At 38.5% G+C, this 19,014-nt stretch overlaps 1 protein-coding gene across 1 annotated transcript in view; it reads left to right on the top strand.

The window, feature by feature from the left end:
- GRM7 (glutamate metabotropic receptor 7) overlaps positions 1-18,704 on the top strand; it is a 782,386-nt gene extending 763,682 nt beyond the window's left edge. The window contains exons 9-10 of the mRNA XM_063114276.1: positions 12,550-12,796; positions 18,634-18,704. Of these exons, the coding sequence (XP_062970346.1) occupies positions 12,550-12,796; positions 18,634-18,704 (318 nt within the window). The remainder of the gene's footprint in view (positions 1-12,549; positions 12,797-18,633) is intronic.
- The last annotated feature ends 310 nt before the right edge of the window (positions 18,705-19,014 follow it).

Consider the following 19,014-nt stretch of genomic DNA (forward strand, 5'->3'; position numbering starts at 1 on the left):
GTGAATAAAAAGAACAGGCTTCTGTGAGAGAGCATAAATTGCTGAAACGGTGTGAGGTCATGTAAGGTCTGTCAGAGAAAATGCGTGGAAGTTGAACCTGAAAGATGATTTAGGAGTTATCTGGGTGAAGAACTCAAGAAAAAAAAGAAAAAGAGAAGCATTCTAGGCAGAGAAAATGGGGTGTGCTGGAAATGAGCTTGGAGCACCCAAGAATGTCAGTGTAGATAAATCATCCTCAAGAGAGACTAGCTAGGAAATAGGAAATGTAGCCAGGCTGGGTACAATGGGAAGGAAGTCTTCGAAAGATCGTTCACAGGAGGCCACGTGATCTGATGTGCAATTTTCACAAAGATCACTCCGGTTGCTCTGTGCAGAGTTGTTTGAAGGGAAGCAAGAATAGATGCGGTGAAACTGTTGGGATGTTAGTATGACACCCCAGGCACAATGTGAGGGTGATGGTAATAATAGTAATAATAGCTAAAATTTTAGAACTTACAGATAGTAACCACTGCTCTCTGTGCTTTAGGTGTATTAACTGGTTAACATGTTCAAGATGAGGGTGGCTGCCGTGGGGAGAAAAGGAAACAGATTCCAGAAATATTTTATAGGTAATATCAGCCAGCTGAGTAACTGGTTATAAAGTGTAAAATGTGCAGGATCAGCAAGTATTAAAGAACGACCCTTAAGTTCCAATTTGTGCAACCAGGTAGGTGGAAGTAACAGTGCCTGAGAAAAGGGAAATTCATGGAGAGGCAGGTTGTAAAGGGAACACTCCATTTTCGACATTGTTCGAGATGCCTGTGTGGTCGTCTCAGTAGCCCTATGAAGACCTCGAAGGTGATGACCCCTGCGTTAAAGATGATAAACATGTAGTTGTGTGGAAATGAGAATAACTTTCCCAGGACCTTCCTCTGCAGGTTCTCTGATGTGGATTCCTGACTTCTCTATAGACATCACTGAGTACACTATAGAGAAGATCTTTTGTGTTTTATTTCTCTTCTTTTCCATAAAAAGTATAACGGTAATCTCATAAGCCAAGATTGAATAGAGAATTTACCTTTAAAATTATTCTTTAAGAGTCATTCATCTATTTTTCTTAGAATTATATCAAAGTTTGATGTGGTTTCATTTTAGGAGTCAGATGAAACAATAGACCTTTGTCTAGGATTTTTTTTCATCACAAGCATTCCGTACATGAGCCTAGGTATTTTCTGGGCTGTGGAGAGACAGCAATTTACACACAATCTTGTTACTTAACCATTTTATGGATATCTTTTCCACTTCCTAATGAAGGTGGGTTTTTAAAATATGTATGGATAATTCTACAAAACTCCAAAAGGGATCAGAATTGCAGAAATAACATGCATATAGGTTCTCAGCTAAGTCAAAGTCAGCAGCTTTATGTCAAAAAAAAAAAAAACCCACAAAAACTCAATGTCTGAACTCTTCACTGAGTTGTCATGGTAACCGTTTCATTTTCCATTGTGAGGAGACAATTAGGTGCTAACCTGGGTGTTAGCCCAAGCTTTTGAAAGAAAAGCTCTCATCCTTTCAAAAGGGGCAAGTCATTGGATTTTCATTGTTGCTGCAGGCTCTGGAGTTATTATTGTAGGAGTTATTATTGGTAATTATGCTTTATTGTTTAGTGAGCATATAAAAGATGAGTTAGAAAATGTAGGTGGCTACCCCCAGGGCAACACAGTTCATGCCTTCTCCCATGGGCCAATTTGAGAAATCCTCCTTGCAGGGAATGTAAAGTCCCTGGGAGCCTCCTGCGCCACCCTCCCACCTTCATTAAGTAACTTTCTAGCTCTGGCTCTGTGATTACTCCAGGGATAGAGCCAAAGATTCGAAATGACATCTCTGTCTTTGTGTCCCCAAGACTTTCTTTCTCAACATATCGATTAAATCCTTTCTATTTGCCACCCACAGTGGTAGACACCGCAGATACAATGGTGAGCTAAACAGAGCTTCCCGAGGGGGAGATAGATACCAGTCACATACACAAACACACACACGCATGCACGCACACACGCACATTTAAATATGACATGAATGGTGGTGTTTTCTTTTAGAACTTGTTACCTAATCTTGGTTTTAAAAGTCTGGGCTGAGGAAGTGATGCATAAGTGGATATCTGAAGAATGAATAGAATGACAAGGCAGGTCCAGGGAGACAGGAAAGCCCAAGCAAAGGCCCTTTGGCAGAAGAGAGTGCAGCATGTTCAGGCATATGACAAAGGCCAATGTGGCCTTGGGGAGTTGGGAGGCATGGGGGGGGGCATGAAAAGCTGGGAGATGGAAATGAATGAGTGACTTTGAATTTGGCACGGATTTATCAAATGAGTGAAGACCATCTTATTCATCAAACATGTACTGAACTTTTTCCTTGTGTCAGACACTAGGATGCAAGAGAAATTAAACGTGGCCCCTGCTTTTGATTTGCTCACTTCCAGATGCTCTCTCCATCTCTGAGTCCACAAAATATTCTGATTCTGTGTCTATTGTGTGCTATTACTTGCCTCATTTCGTAAGTGTTAAAGCTTGGTCTCAAAAGTGTTACGTGAAATGCTCAAAATGCCACAGTTAGCATGTGTTAGCACTCCTGCCTCTGGTTCTAGTGCACCCGTCATATTTTTTACTGCTCTTGGCTATATATATGAATATATATGGGACATATGCAGTGAATGATCACAAACTGTGATTAATAAAACAAAGGGAAATAATACATTTCTACAAACAAGTAAAACAAAATGGGCATAATTTAGACTTGCATGTCAGAGAAGACCAACCCAGGAAAGGAAGGCAGAGACCTAAAAGACAAGTAGGAGGTAGCCAGGTAAAGATGGGGAGGAACAGCATCTAAAGCAGAAGAAACATCACTTGCAAAGGTCTTGAGGATGGATGGAGCTTGGCTCATTCAAGGGACCTACAGAAGGTGAGGGAAAGGGAGTTCCTACGGAGTGCTTTGAGCCATATGAAGAATTTTCACCTTCATCTGAAGAGTGACAGCAAGTTGAGCTAACACAGCAGGACAGCTGGAACCCCCATGCTACTTGGTGCTCAGCACTGAGTTTACAGAAGAATGAGACCTGGAGAAAACCTGCCTCTCAGGTCTGGCATGGAAGGTCTGTCTAGGAAGCTTTAGAGGCAGACTCAGCAGTAGATGTTAGAGGCCAGTCTGCAGACCCTCAAGAGTGAGTAGATAGGAAACAGTGCTTTTTAGTTTCCCAGTTCAATACCTTGGAAACAGATAGAAAGGGATATGGATCTTAGGAAGACAAGATCAAAGCCATGAACCACCCAGCCCCTACTTCTCGGCCAGGCTCACTCCCTCTTTTTGTATCCTTTGTGGTGGGGCTGGGGGTCATTTCTGTGTCCAATCTCAGGGCCCTTATTTTTCCATTCAGGGGAACACACTGAGCGACTATTTGTCTGCAGTTTTCGGGGCAGTCTCATTTTACTTAATTGCTCCTTTGGGGCTTAAACTATTACACAGCTGAGGGCCTTGTGAGGGTTTGGCAGTACACTGTCACCCTGGATGGGCAATTCCACCAGCCAAGGTTCCAGCTGTTGAAATGATTTTCCCATCAGCTAGGGACACCACCCTAGCAGGTGCCACAGTGCACCACACAGAACAGAGATGGGGGGCCTGCCTCCATCCACAAACACGTCTCCAAACTGATGGCAGTGGAAAAGTAAAAAAGCAAAGATGTATACAGGGAAAAGAGTGAGCTAGTGCAAGATGAAAAGAAGAAGTTGAAGGCAGGAAGGGAGCTGCCATAGCTCAGTAGTAAGATGGAAAAGATACAGTCCAGAAGTAACAGAGAAAGATGAGCAAAACTAACAGCCAGAACTAAAAGGAAAGAGGAAGCTGGGGTGATTTTGATGATCAAAACCTGACAAAGTTCATCAGACAGCCATTGCCAATGGCTTTGAAAGTTGAGATAAGAACGTACTTTGTTTTAGTGAGAATCTGACATTGTCTTCTTGTCAGTGACACTTCTGGGTACAGTTTCAACGAACACTTTACAAGTCCAATTTAAAATGCTTTAAATATGCCCAAGAAATGCCAAGGGCATTTGTTTTTTAACCATTTACTTTACATTAATATTTACATTTGATTCTTTTCTTTTTATGTTTATCAGAACTATAAAGATGACTTTAAAATTTGGCAAGATCAGTGTTGCACTTATAAAAAATGGAATCTTTTATGATGTCGTTAGAAATGGAACACTTTAAACTCAAACTTTATTTTTTAAAAATCTACTGGTTGACTTGCAAAGTAATGCAGAACATCATTGTATATTACCCAAAGTATTCCTCCATGAGGTACAAGCCAGCATTTCTGCATTATAAGAGAGAATCTGGCATAGCTTCCTACAAAAAAGGCTGTTAGGTTCAGTCTCGATGAATATGACTGGGGTTTCAGAGGGAGCCAGTGAAATCTGGCAGAAGTGTGTCTCTCCAGGCTGACCGTGGGCAAAAATGCTTTGCCTTTGTGTGTTAAATCACTGCAAGGCAGAGACAATATTTTGGGGGCTCTCAAACCAGCAGGAGTGGTAAATAACCTTTTAAATAACTCAATAGAGTAACTAGTGCCAGTACTGGCTATAGAAAAGAGTAAAATTCCTACCTTGCAATTGGAGGGGGGAAATACCTTGATTCAAAATTGAAGGGTCAGAGGGCTGGTTGGGGGAGAAATTCTGTGAATCAGTGTGTGTGTAGGTTGTGCTTGTATGAGCCCAGCAAAATCTGAAGGGGCATGCCCAGAAGAGGCCATCAAGATCGCCTGCTGCTCCTTAGGATGGCATAGTGAGTGCGACACTGAACGTTCCCAAAGATGTGGTCTGTTGGAATAACAGCATGTCTCTGATGGTACTATGTGGGAATAGACACAGCATCAGGCTTCTGTCAGGAGAGCAAAGTACTGAGACATAGGTGATTGCGGGCATGAACATAATCACTTATCTCATGCTCCAGAAACTGATTGGCACTCACCTGGAGCACTTGCCTATGTCTATAGGAATAAGCAATGCAATTGTGTGTAGACTTAATATCAAATGCCTGGAGACATTAAATGAGAAAAACGGAATAGTAAAACTAGTTTTTGTCCAACAATCATCCAGTTGCCTCTATTATTTATAATTCTATGACCAGATGCCTGTCCCAGACTGTTTGGTGTATGTGTTTCTCTTTATCTGTATCATTTACCTACCTACAATATCTATCTGTCTATCATCTGTTTAAAGATAGGAGATCTAAATAGAATAGCATAAAAATTATCTGCAAAATCTGAGGCTTCCTACTGTAATAACAACACTTGCATTTCCTGATCACTCACCATATGTCAAGCACTGTGCCAACTACCTTTTGCTCATGATTTCCTTTCATCTTCAAAAGAATGAGAAAGTCTCAGTGGTAATTGTAGAATGAGGTAGGATTTTATATCAGACACTCTGGTAACAGACTGCTTGGGTTTGAATCTTGACTCTCTTGCTTGCCAGATGTGAAGCAACTTGCCCAAAGTCACCCACCCACAATCCAATGCCAAGTTTGAAATCAGTTCTAAGAACAAAGGTCATTTTCTTTCCTTAAAATCATTTTTCTAGAAGATACAAGTCTCCTCCCCTTCCCCACAATAAAAACAAGATTTGTCCCCATTATATACGGGATAGAAGTATCACCATGTATTATTTCACACCTAAGCAGAAGCCCTCTTTGTGTTGGCTTTCCACGTGGCTCAGAGAATCCCCATTTCAAAGCTCTGTCCCCTTTCCCAACCATGTGGCATTGTTTATTTCTCAAAACTAAGGTCACTCTAATAAGGGAGGAAGGGGTATAGGTTGTAAAGATAGAAAACATTGGTCCCAACTGCCAGGAGTTTTCATTTTCATTCAGTCATATGAAGGTTTCAAACATCTTTCAGAGAATAACACACCCTTCCTCTTTACTGTGACATCAGCCACATTTTTCATGTTTGTTACACAGACTTGGAGATGTCATGAGAATTATAAAACTTCTGCCATCCCACCTAAAGACTCCATTAAAGCCTTTCTGTCCCAATTCTCAACTATCACCTGGGAACATACAAAATTGGTTATTTCTCATAAAATAGTCAATGACAGATAAAATAAGTGTTTGAATATACTTTCAAACAAAATGGAAGCAAATTTTATCAGATTCTTTTTTCCCTAAAACAGGCTGTTATTCAGTGGATTTTATAAGAAAGACTATCACTTCAAAATGTACTAAGATTGTATGAAAAAGAATAGTGTAGAAAACAAGTTATTTTATGTTATAGCCATTAAATAAATCAATAATGCTAACATCCTTTATTGAGCGGTTGCTACAGCTAAGCACCCGTCTGTGTATTTTATAGTGGCCACCTCATTTGCTTCCAACAGCAATCTTATCAGATAGGTATTAATACTATCTCTAGTAATTAGAAAACAGAAGCACACAAGTAATATTTTTTTAAAATGCCACTAACGGACCACAAATAACAGTTTTTCTTGAAACAATGCTGAACGCCAAGGATATTTATCACACCTGGTACTTGCTTCAAGTGTGGAATTTTTTGATTAATCAGAATTTAATAAGCGCATACTTTTTTGGCAGACACCATGTTTATTACCTACTCAGTTCTGCTATAACATATGACACACATGTTCTTTAAAAAAATCACTATGCTATGCAAAATTGTGACATAAAAAACACAGGACTTGTGGGGAGAATTGATTAGGGACACAACATGCAAAAACACCATCAGTGACACTAAAGAAAAAAAAAGGATAGAAATGTAATAAAAATAATGGCACAAATTTATCCACGTTAAATGGCCAAGAAATGTACAAGTACTACAATAAATATGGCACTTGGTCTTATAAAAAGTGACCCTAAGTTTGTTCCTGGAAGTGGATGGCAGAGGGCTGCTGCTGTGTGTGATTTATTGTGTGCCGCGGGAGGGTGGCTGGCAGGTGTTTGACGCACGGGCGAGTGTGAGCATTCTGTGTATTCCCACATGGTTCGGTTCAGCTGGGTGCCACTCACTGCATCCCTCTAGTGTATTTTTGCAGAAGAAATCACACATTTGCAAGCACAAACTTTGTGTTATATGCAGATTTTTCCCTGCTATATCGATTTTGTGGGAATGAATGTGCATTTTCAAAGTGTTCCAGCACGACTACCTGCACTCTCCTAAGCAGCCCAGGGTAAGTGCTATGTGAGATGTAGCTTGGGAAAGGGGCAAATAAAGGAAGTGTCCCCACTGGGGATGTGTAGAATATTTTATGTAGAAGGTGCCCATGGGCTGAGCATCAAAGAGAAGTGGGCGTCAGAGGCAGAGCAGGCAAGAAAAGGGCATTCCAAGAGGAGGGAGAAGCAGGGGCCAAAATACACTGCGAGCAATGAGTGCATTGTGCATTGTGTGGTAGCTGATTCTTTTTATTTACCTATTTATTTTCAATTGACAAATAAACATTGTACATATTTATAGTGTACAACATGATGTTTTGATGTGCATGTATGTTGTGGAATGGCTAGATCAAGCTAATGAACAAACCATTGTCTCATGCATATTTATCTTTGTGCATGTGTGTGGTAAGGAAACTTAAAAACTACTTTCTTAGCAATTTGCAAGTATATGAGACATTTCTATTAACTACAGTCACCATGTTGTACAATAAATCTCTTTATTGTCTTCCTCCTGCCACTAGGATTTAGCTCCCTGATGGCAGGAGCGTGGTCACCCTGGTATGCCTGGCCCCTATGCCAGCACAGGCACTTGATAGTATCTCAATAAAAATGATGAACCCATAAGTGGATGAACACACAAGTAGTGGAAAAGTAAGAGATTTCACCCACAGGCTATTTGGAAAATACAACCAACAAATGGATTTACAGCATGTGGTCATGAGATAATCACCTTCCATATCAATGGTTTGACACCACCAAGTTGCCCCAGAACTCCTTTCTAATTAAATTAATTGGATTTTATTTGTATAAAGGTGGTGATTCACTAGTATAAATATATTGATAGTTCATTTTTATAGTATATAGTAATCATTAAAGACATCAGTATTAATAATGAACCCAAAAAATCTGAAATTTGTTTTTTTCTGATGTTTCTAGTCTTATATTTATCACTATGCCCTGTGACTTTTTCTTTACTTCTTTTTTTCTTTTATAGAACAGTATTGAGAATACTCTGATTTTTAATGTTTAAAACCTGTCACTATTGCAATTATTAAAAGCCTGCGTTGAGATCTCTCAGAATAGTTTTCAATTAAAGTGATTCTGAAACTTACACAGAAGAATCGGCAAATTTCAGAGTTGCTCACGAGCACTATCTAACAAGTTCTCAAATTTCATAGCATCTTAGCAGAGTTAGACAAGGAGAACTCAACTAACACTAAGTGGTACACCAACTTATAAAGTGACAGTGGTATCTCATGATGTGCATTCACATCCTATCTCACAGTGAACTATTATTAGGCCAAGAGGGAAAATGCAGGGAGCAGATATGGCTAAGCTTTGCATGTAGTTGAATTGACCATATAGCTGTGCACTCTAAGGTGTACTTGCTGGTACATTTCTGTCTGAGTAGACATTAATAGGACTGGATTTTATGGGCACTATATCCTAGCTATTCATCAGCACATATGTAAAATGTATGAAAGTGATTACAGAGGCAGACTTACCCTGAGATCTATACCGCAACAACCTAACCTGGCAGAGTATAACTATTAGCAGCTAACATTTCATGATATTTATTTCCCAGGCACTTTGCTAAGCACTTTTTAGGTATTAATTAGTTACATCTTCTCAACAATCATATGAGGTAGCAACTATTATCTTTATTTTACAGATGAGGAAACTGAGAGAGAATTATTATAGCCAAGGATTCTATGCATCAGACTTTTAAAAACCTGTTCTAGAATATTGTGCACAACTCTTTGCTGGCTTGACTCCAAAGTCTTTACCTAAATGCTTTTAAGTTATATGACCTAGATTATACACAGTGCATGTTAGAAAAGCCACATTCAACCCAGAAGCAAAAACCAGATTCTGGATATTAATTTAGGTTGAAGATAAAATTAAGGCTTAATTATAAAAAATTCTAAAACAGTCTCTGTCCTTCCTATAGTCCTGAGCCATTGAGAACTGGCCAAGGTGGGGGGAATGGTTTTCTCCTTTGGGGATGATCCTCAAAGAGCCAACATGCGATTAGGCTTAGTTGAAGGTCAGCCCTGCAGAAGAGGCTTGATCTCAGTGAAACTGTGTACACCAGCACCCCTGTGCTTTGACAAAAGGGACCTATAAAGATCACCAACCCCTTCACATTTCTAAAGAAATCATAAGGAACAGAAATTAAAATGGTTTGAAATACCCAAGATTTAACAGGGTAGTGTGCTATACAACAAGCATCAGGTAAAACAAGCAACAACCATTAGACTAAATATTAAAATGGCGTAATTTGCTAAAAGAATGGACTAAAGAAGATGCTGGGATGAAAACTTGAGAGTTTTAAAGGTGCCCACCTGCAAAAGTCCAGAGAGTCAGTGACTTAGTTCCCCTTCCAGGACTTAGTGGAGTCTGATTTCTGGTCCACAGAAGCATTCTTATCTTTATACCTATATACTTATTAATAAAATACTTACACAGTATTACTACATGCTAGGTCTTATCCTAAGCACTTTATAAATATTGACTTATTTAATCATCAAGACAACATTATGTAGTGGGTACTATTATCCCATTTTACAGATGCAAAACCTGTGGAGAAGTAATTTGCCCAAGGTTGCAAAACTAGTAAATGGGAATTGAACCCAGATAGAGTAGCTCTGGACTCCTTTTTGTTTGTTTGGCAGCTGGCCAGTACAGGAATCAAACCCTGGACCTTGGTGTTATCAACACCACGCTCTAAGCAATTGAGCTAACTGGCCAGGCCCTAGACTCCTCATTTTTAATGACTGCGCTATATAAAGAGGATTTGCAGGGAGAGGAAGGGGGAGGAATTTGGTCAGCAACATTTATCTTGGTTTTCACATACTTCTGAAGTGTCACCAGAGATTGCGACACTTTTGAAAGAAAATATTAAAGTCTTGATGGTCTCTAGTTTGAAAATAATGAAATTAAACACTCCATAAAGTAAACACCATAGTTTTGGAGTCTTCAATTATTAAGTAGTCTTTGTTAAGAAAAACCATGCATATATACACACACACATACCCAAATGTAAATATACATTAAGCACATATACATATATAATTTATAGTAATAGGTAACTGATAAAAATATAATTAAAGGCAATATTATTTATCATATTAAATGATGTACAAATAGCAAACAAGATAAAAATAAACTCTATGAATGATTTCTTCAACTGCTAAATTTGCTCATGAGCAGAGAAACAGAAACAAAACCTAAGATCCCATGGATTAGCTTATATCTCTTTCTTTCCTGGGTGAGCTGAACCATGGTTTGCAGAGCCCTCATGAGTAGGGTGTTAGCAGTGATCAGGAGGGAAGAAAGCAGTATTATCTATGTCCATAAAGCCCTGTGACCATGGAAAGTCTTTCTGGAATAGTGTAGGCTAGCAGAGTGGAATGACATTAAAAGTCGAAAGGTGTTCTAGTAGAAAAATATGAACTTTAAAAATATGGCCTAGTTCACAACAAAAAGGATCATTAATTCAATATTGTTTTGTCTTTTTATTTATATTAGTTATGTATTATAGGGTCAACAGCTGGAAGATCCTTTGAACCATTCAGAGACATATAAATTCAAATTAATGTTTTCTAGAAAACTGTATTCCCTCCAGACAAGATGTGAAAGTTTCTTTGATTTCTCTGGGACTTCAGAAGTAGGATCAGAAATGTCCAGGCAGCCAATAGGACTGATGGAAATTCTTGTATATTTAGAGAAAGGTCATTTGAGCATGGAGTCATAGGTAGGGGAAAGGTACCCATTACACACACAGGTGAGCCCATCTATCATACGTTTATCAAGTGCCCACCATATGCCTATACTGCAGACACAATAATGCCCCACAGAGACAGGTGCTGCCTTCATGGAACTTAAGCCCTAGTTGGGGATACATACAGTCAAATGAACAGGGTAATGAGAGTATAATTATAACCTGAGACCAATTATCTAAAGGAAACAGGATTTTTAGAGTGTATCAGTGAACAAGCTGACCTAGACTTAAGACTATATGTGAGGACAGTCTGGGATGAAAGTTCTAAGAAGCAAAGGATGAAAATTCCATACAGAGGAAACACAAATAAAGAAAAAAGGCAGGTGTAAAGGTCCTGTGGTTGAATCAGCACAGTAGATTCAAGATCTGAAGTACAGTCCATAAGGATGGATCTCTAGGAAGGCAAGGGGGTCAGGGAGGTGGGAAATGTGAAAAATTAGTCTAAAAATCAGGAGAGCACAGACTATGCAGTGTCTTGTAGACTCTATTAAAATGAGGATTTTGTCCTCAGATCAATGAGAAGGCATAGTTGTGGAACAACATGGTCAAATACATTGTCAAAGAACTAGGCTTTCCACTGACAGACATAAAGGTGACGGAAGCTAGCTGTTCAATGTAATCTAGCCTTTAGAAGTCATGCAAAACAAACATACCTGAACACATGGGGGGCCCTGGATCATAGTCAGGCAAATCATAAACATAACTGGACCAAGGCAAGTTGTCTGTAGCTTTCCGCTTAATGATTGCACAGCGCCCCACACCCTTCAACCATCATTTTTTTCAAATTTACAGCCAAGGCAATGATTCAGCACATTGAACAGCAAATGAGTGGTTGATCTATTGGCTTCTTGAGGAAACAAAAGGAGACAAGGACAGCTCTGGGGGCACCATCCAAACTACAAGTAACACAATGTCAGAATGAGATTTTGCATCCTATTAGCATACTGCCAAATGTGAAGAGAGTGGACAAGTCAACATCACTAGATCTTGTTCACTTGTCATTTGTGTTTTGTAAAACAGAATTCAGTAAGAAGGTCTTAATTTTCAAGTAACTCAACTCATACTTTTTAGGTATAGTAAAGATGCACCTTTAAAAAAAAATATAAAGAAATGTATATTAGCATATAGATTTTTCAAATAAGATCGCAGAATCTCCGTGTAGTAAGAAATCATGTATATTAACCCTTTTTTGTATGAATGGGGGATATAAAATAACCACACCTTACTCAAGATTACAAATTTTTATGATCTCAATGTCTTCATATTCAGCTGCCATTCTGATTAAGAGTATTTCAAATCCAATTAAAGGTCTACCCTGATCATCTACGTAGGAGACTTCTTCAGAGCAAGCATGCACATGGATTCACCCAATGGTGTTCAATCAATCAATATATGCATAAATTCTCCAGTAAATGTGCAGTCATTCTGTCTTCCATTTTGATCAGAAGGCCCTGGAGTTTGCTCTGTTTTCTTTCCTAGCCATAGTCGTTCTTGACATCGCTTTAAGTGTTCAAACTCCCTCTGCAGTCATTTTATTTGTAATAGTGCCTTGTGTGTTGTGTCTCCTAGCTCTACATACAAACTACCACGCTTACAATCTCCATGAACCTAAGTGCGTCAGTGGCGCTGGGGATGCTATACATGCCGAAAGTATACATCATCATTTTCCACCCTGAACTCAATGTCCAGAAACGAAAGCGAAGCTTCAAGGCGGTAGTCACAGCAGCCACCATGTCATCACGGCTGTCACACAAATCCAGTGACAGACCCAACGGTGAGGCAAAGACAGAACTCTGTGAAAACGTAGACCCAAACAGTAAGTAACTCTCTTTCCTTTTGTGTTTCCATCGTGCATTAGGAAGCTCTAGAAAATGTGGTGTATCCTTGCCTCTCTTTGGAGAAATATGGTTACTGTTCTTGTCATACGAACTGGGATGTCTTGGTGGATTCTAACTTCTGCTCTTCTGAGTTTGACTCTCTCCTGCCACTGTTTTCCTTTTGCTCCCTGTTGGAAAGGAATTTACAGAGGCTCTGCTTCAGAAATGTGAAGCTTCCTCTTCCCTTGCTTCTCGTCCTTTGGTACCAAACCCTCCAATTGATATAAACACAACTGTCAGGTTGTGAACCACCCTTCTTTACCCTTCCCGTTAGGGAAATAACTTCTTCCTGTTAGGGAATCTTCCATACCTAAAGAACTATAGTGTAGGAATGCCATTGGAATATTTAAGAACTTTGAAAACGTAGCTTGTTTTCACTGGCACATGAATGCAGAATAAGTTATTCTTCTTTACTAAGCAAGTGTTCTAGAAACAAAAACACATAAAATATAGAATAAAGTTGTCAAACTTTCATCCAAGTACACAAGCCCTCATCATTATGCTAACAGCATCACTATGTGGGAAAAACATCTATTACACCACTGCAGAAGAGTTTCAATCTGTGAAAGACAAAATCTCAGGGATAGGATTAAGGAAGGAATATTAGATTTGAGATGCTATGTGGTATGCCTGTAACACCCTGGTAGCCTTCAGTCATGCCCATAAACGACCCCAAATAAAATGGGCATACAGACATCACTTTGTAAATAACACAAGACCAGCTCACAGATTAAATGCATGGAATTTCCAATTGCTAATTTTACTAATAATATGGTTATAGGAGTGAATTTCAGAGTAAAAATACATTTCTAAAATTTATTTTCCAGGAATATTTGGGCCAGGTTCATATAGAATGAGTCAGATTCAAGTGTTCATTAATACTTCTGTTAGAAGTAGAAGTGGTTTCAGGAATATTATTTTTCATTTATAAACTGATCTTGTAGCCAAAAGCTTAATCCCAAGCAGAAATAAGTTTCTATTTTAAATACTCTGAGGGAATCCTTTTTACCCTGCAGATAAGAGAGACACCTTTAAAAGCCAAGAGGCCAACTGGCTTTGGTCCTGACAAGCACTCTGCAAAGATTCATGATCTTGGTCCATCTTCGTTGATCAATAGTTAGTTGAGTGAATATTGTGAAACACTTTGAAAACATATACACAAGGTAACGAGATGAATCAACAACATAGTGGGCTTCACTCTGACTTTTCAATAGAAGAAATTATGGGCCAAGGCTAAAGGAAGGGAAAGGATCACACTGAGAGAGGGAGAAACAGAATGAATGCATAGGCTCTGTGCTGTCTCCAGAGCAACTGGTCAGTTGCAAGGCGGGGAAGTGGATGGAAAATTGCTTTGGCATTCAATGTCATGTAGGAAGAGGCTTTGGGTTGAGACAGACTTGGGTTCAGATTCAAGCCACTCAACTTACCAGCTGTGTGGCTTTGAGAGTCACTGAGTTCATAAAACTAAGCATCTTTATGTATAAAATTGAGGTAATATTATCTATGTCAAAAGGTAAGTGTGTCGTAAAATATTACGTGTTGAGCAAATAGTGTATCAATTAAATGTCAATTTCCTTCTATTCCTAAAGAAGCAAAAATCTTTGCTTAAAAATAAATTTCAGCATAATTGATTAAGTAGATATGATTGTGCAGTTAAAGGCAGACTGAACACCACAAGATAGATGAAACTGATTTCCAAAAAGAAGTATTTTCATGAACAAATGTGTGTATCTATTTATATTTATACCTGTATTGATAAATATACCAATCTATTTATACTTCTGCAGCTTTTTATTCTAGGGCCTCTTGTCAAATTTGCATTTCATGAAACATATCCTACAAATATTCCAACAACAGCTTTATATTTATATACATACACAGACACACACAGACACGCACACACACAAATTTAACTAGATACTGCCCAAAATCAATAAGCAGAAAATATAGTTGGAAGTCTATATGTATTGAAAAAGAAAACAGACCAAATTAGAACTTTTGAATTTGGACAATTAATTCAATACTATGTTCCTTAAGAATCATTAACTTTCTAACAACATATCTACTGCTGCTCTCTTAGGACCAATCCCACTGAAGCTTTTTAGGGTATAGCAGTAATTGTTAAAATGTTAACACTAACACTAATACTAATACTAGCATTAGGTACCCTTGGAAATAGGCATTATGCAGAAAGCTTTTTATGGAAGATCTCACTTACTCCTCACAATAAGTCTGTGGAGCAGATACTATTGTTATCATTTTATTGAAGAAACTTAGGCTTAGCAAGATTGAGTGACATTACCAAAGTCCCACACCTAGTTAGCATCAGAGGTTGGACTAAAACCAAGGTCTGACTCCTAAACTCATGCTTGTTCATCTTTGATCTTCTGTTTCTTAGACCATAAGTGGCATGTGAAAATTCCAATGCAGAAACTACTCTTTTGGCTCCCTCATTTGGTATTAGAGCTTGTATATAAAGAACATAGTAATGTTTGGTGGGAGATTCTTTAGTTAAATGTGTATGAAATGTATTATTGCTTGTTGTGTTGCTCACAAAGACAGGAGCTCAAAGAAGGCTGCTCAGGTAGAGGCCTCATCTTACCCACTCAAAAATTCAAATATTATATTACCTTTTTCAATCACAACAATGATTCCATTTGGAATTCATTTTGTGTCTTTCTTTGAAAAAGTTTTATTGGCTCTTTTGTTGTTGTTCTGGTGTCTATATAGAGCCAAGATAAACAGTTCAGGGAAAAAAAAGAAAGAAAGAAAAAAAGAAAAAAATAGAGCTCTTGTCTCACAATCAATTTGAAAGATTTTTAAATAATGTGTTAGCTCTTTGGGTATTGTGTAGACACACCTTAAGACACCATGATGACTTTGGCTAGATATTTACTGAACCACAGGAGGAGATTCATGTACCTCCAAACATTGGGGTTTCTGATGACCCAGTTCTCAAAGGTCCCAAAGAGGAATCAAAAGACCTTTCCAAACAAAAGCTGTCCCATAGAACTTTCTGCAATGATGGCAGTGTTTCATATCTTTTCTGTCATGTACAGTAAACACTAGCCACGTGTGGCGATTGAGCACTTAAAATATAGCTACTCAACTAAGAATACATTTTTAAAAAATTTTAATTTTGTTTTAGATAATTCAAATTTAAGTGCCATCTGTGTCTGTGACTACTGTATTGGATAGCACAGCTCTAGAAATTAGCGTATCTTAATAGGCAAGGATTTCATTCTAGGACACTCATTTTTAGTTCACATTGAATAAAGCTCCTGCAATTTTAGCACCGATGCTGATTTGGAACAAAGGCAACTTAAAGGAATAAAACATTTGAGATGAGACAAAAATGCGAACAATTAGTTGTATAAAATGATCCTCAGAGGAGCTGCTAATTTATGGAAAAAGTGACATCATAGACAGCAATTGCGTTTGAAAAACCAGTCCCCAGCAATGCAAAAAAATGTATGTATTTAAGGAAAGAGTAGCAATGAAATGTTCAACTAAGGAAAGTAGACAAGACTCTTCTGCTGCTAGGCAGCATTATTGGCATACTCTGTTTAATACCAAATACAGCTCAAATTATCTCCAGTATTGGAACTTTTGTAACAAAGGGACAAAGAAATTAGTGGCTAAATGTAAGCTGTCTGGTTAAAACAAACAAATAAAAACACAGACCATGCACTTGACAAAGGAAGCTGTCTCTGTATCCCCAATGGGGAAGTTCAGTACACTGTTTTCTGAGGGAGGGTATCCGAGAGGAAGTCAAGTTCATAGCATGTGCTACAAAGTAAGTAATGGAACAGGAATGTCCTCTTATTCATTGTTGCTCTGAACACTTGGTCTGTATCTCAATCTTCAGTGTTTTCATTTTTTAACAGCGCTGCTCCATCATTGCAGTTCACCAGCTGGTGCATGCACGCTTCCACTCATCCAGCTCTGCTCTGCAGCTACATGTCTACGTAAAAATGGATTTGCTTGCTGGCTTAATATGGGCAGACACTAAAACAGCCTCCTCACTGCCTTATTTTCCCTCCAAAAGTTCAATTTTTCTTCTTAGTTTGCTTCTTCCTAAGAATTTGAGATTCCATTGTTTGAAAGAAAAACTCCTTTCAGTGTGGAATAAATAGAAAGTAAACCTCAAAATTTTAATGTATCTATGTAGTACTGACATCTTAGATATTTAGAGTTGGGCTAATGCTTGCTGGTCTCTACATTCAGATTGAAAAAAGAGCAAGCTCACAGGGTATAGAAGGGTAGCTCAGCTACTTACTGATTATTTATACAAATAAGATTTCTGTTGCTGGAGGTTCACAAGGAGCCCAGCCTCTGTTGGGTAGCTTTAGATCTGCTGAGATGATGCCTTCCCAACATTTCTTTCTAAGAAGAAGAGCACCTCAAGCTCTGGTTTTCCCACCTGCATACTGAATTTGTCATGTTTCCCTGCACTTTCTACAGTTGACTTGGCAGATGTATGTTCATGGCAAACTTGTAGATGCCAGATAAACAGGAGGACATGACTGTGCTTGTGCCATGGCTTACTGATGGCCACTATGATCTTTTCAAGTTGGATGCATCACATCAACTAAGAGCCAGCATGGCTTTATTGGGATGGGTGGATAAGAACTGCTGCCTACCTTACCTGGACTGGTCACAACCAGAAGATGCTCTGTGAATAATCCTCTGTCCACATGCTTTCCTTGGTAAAAGATCCCAGTGCATAGTGATGAGTGGCCCTACGCTACCTTTGTCTTAGCTACCATCCATTTTCTAAGCCAATGTGCCCAGAGAAATGCTTCAAGTGCCTGAGCTAGTTACAGTTTACTGTGGAAGGAATGAAAGATGGAAGGCCCATGGACATCTGGGGACACACACTGTTCTTGAATGTGGGGATGTTTGATGATGAACTGGCCCTGGGATAGCAGCTGAGCAAATACTATGTAAAAGACTGGTTAAGCCAATATTGTAAGAAGACAATATTGTGTAGTGGAGCACATGTTAGAAGAATGACATTTGCACCTAAAATATGAAATATAAGATATTTTAAATATAATTTTGTATTCTGATGCTGTTTTTTCTTTACCATATTTTGCATCTACTATAAGAAAAATATATAAATAAAAACTTGTTTTGTTCTCAAAGAAAGCAATTATTACATAAAATAGTAAAACAGTCAATATAAGGAGGCATTTAATTAAAAAATAAAAAACTCACACTGCTAGAAAATGGATGTGGACACCAAACTCAGCACAAATATAGATGCTTAGAAAATTCTGGAACACAATCCTGCGCTATGTTAATTTGTTATGGTTTGTTTTGGTTTTGTTTTGCTTCTGCATTTGTTTGAATTCCTAACATTCTTGACATCATGTTACTTGTTTCATCTTTCTGGACTAACAACGCAGGCTGGTCAGCATGACTGGACTAGGTTAAGAAAAAAGGAATGAAAAACAGGAAGAAAAAAATGCTCTGACCATATAGATAAAGTATTTGGGGGCTGATTTCCTCAGCTGTTCCAGCTGAAGCAAGTAAAACCCAGCTGCTTTAACCCAAGAGGTACCAGTACTCCCATGTTCAGAGGTACCTGAATAGTGGTGAACTGGTCTACCGAAGGCTACTGAACCCACTGTAAGAGTGGGCATAATGTGATGATGTGGGTGGTCTCTATCACAGCTTCTTCTGCAAAAGGAAAAAAAAAATGATAATAACAAAAAGGACTATTGTGTGCACATTTATTTTATACATACCTATATATTTACTTTTCCTGTAGACTGTATACCACCAGTAAGAAAGAGTGTACAAAAGTCTGTTACTTGGTACACTATCCCACCAACAGTATAGCTTTTGACTGCTTTCCAAAAGGTAAGAAAACAATCTAATTTTTATTTATTTATGTGTTCTTGTCTACATTGAAAACTAGATATGTTTCTGTGAAATCTGTGCATGACTACCTGTAAATCTATTTGTATGAAGAAATGCATTATCAAAGATGATCTGTTTGATAAGCTTAGTACCAACAAGTGCCATTGGTCATGTGCCTTGCTAATTTTCTGGAGAACATGTTTATGGGCGTGTGCATATGCATCTTTCCTGAACAACAGCCAATAATTGTAGAGAATTGGTGCCGGTCACTGTGACACATGCTCTACTT

This window comes from Cynocephalus volans, chromosome 11, assembly GCF_027409185.1.
Source record: "Cynocephalus volans isolate mCynVol1 chromosome 11, mCynVol1.pri, whole genome shotgun sequence".
NCBI lineage: Eukaryota > Metazoa > Chordata > Mammalia > Dermoptera > Cynocephalidae > Cynocephalus > Cynocephalus volans.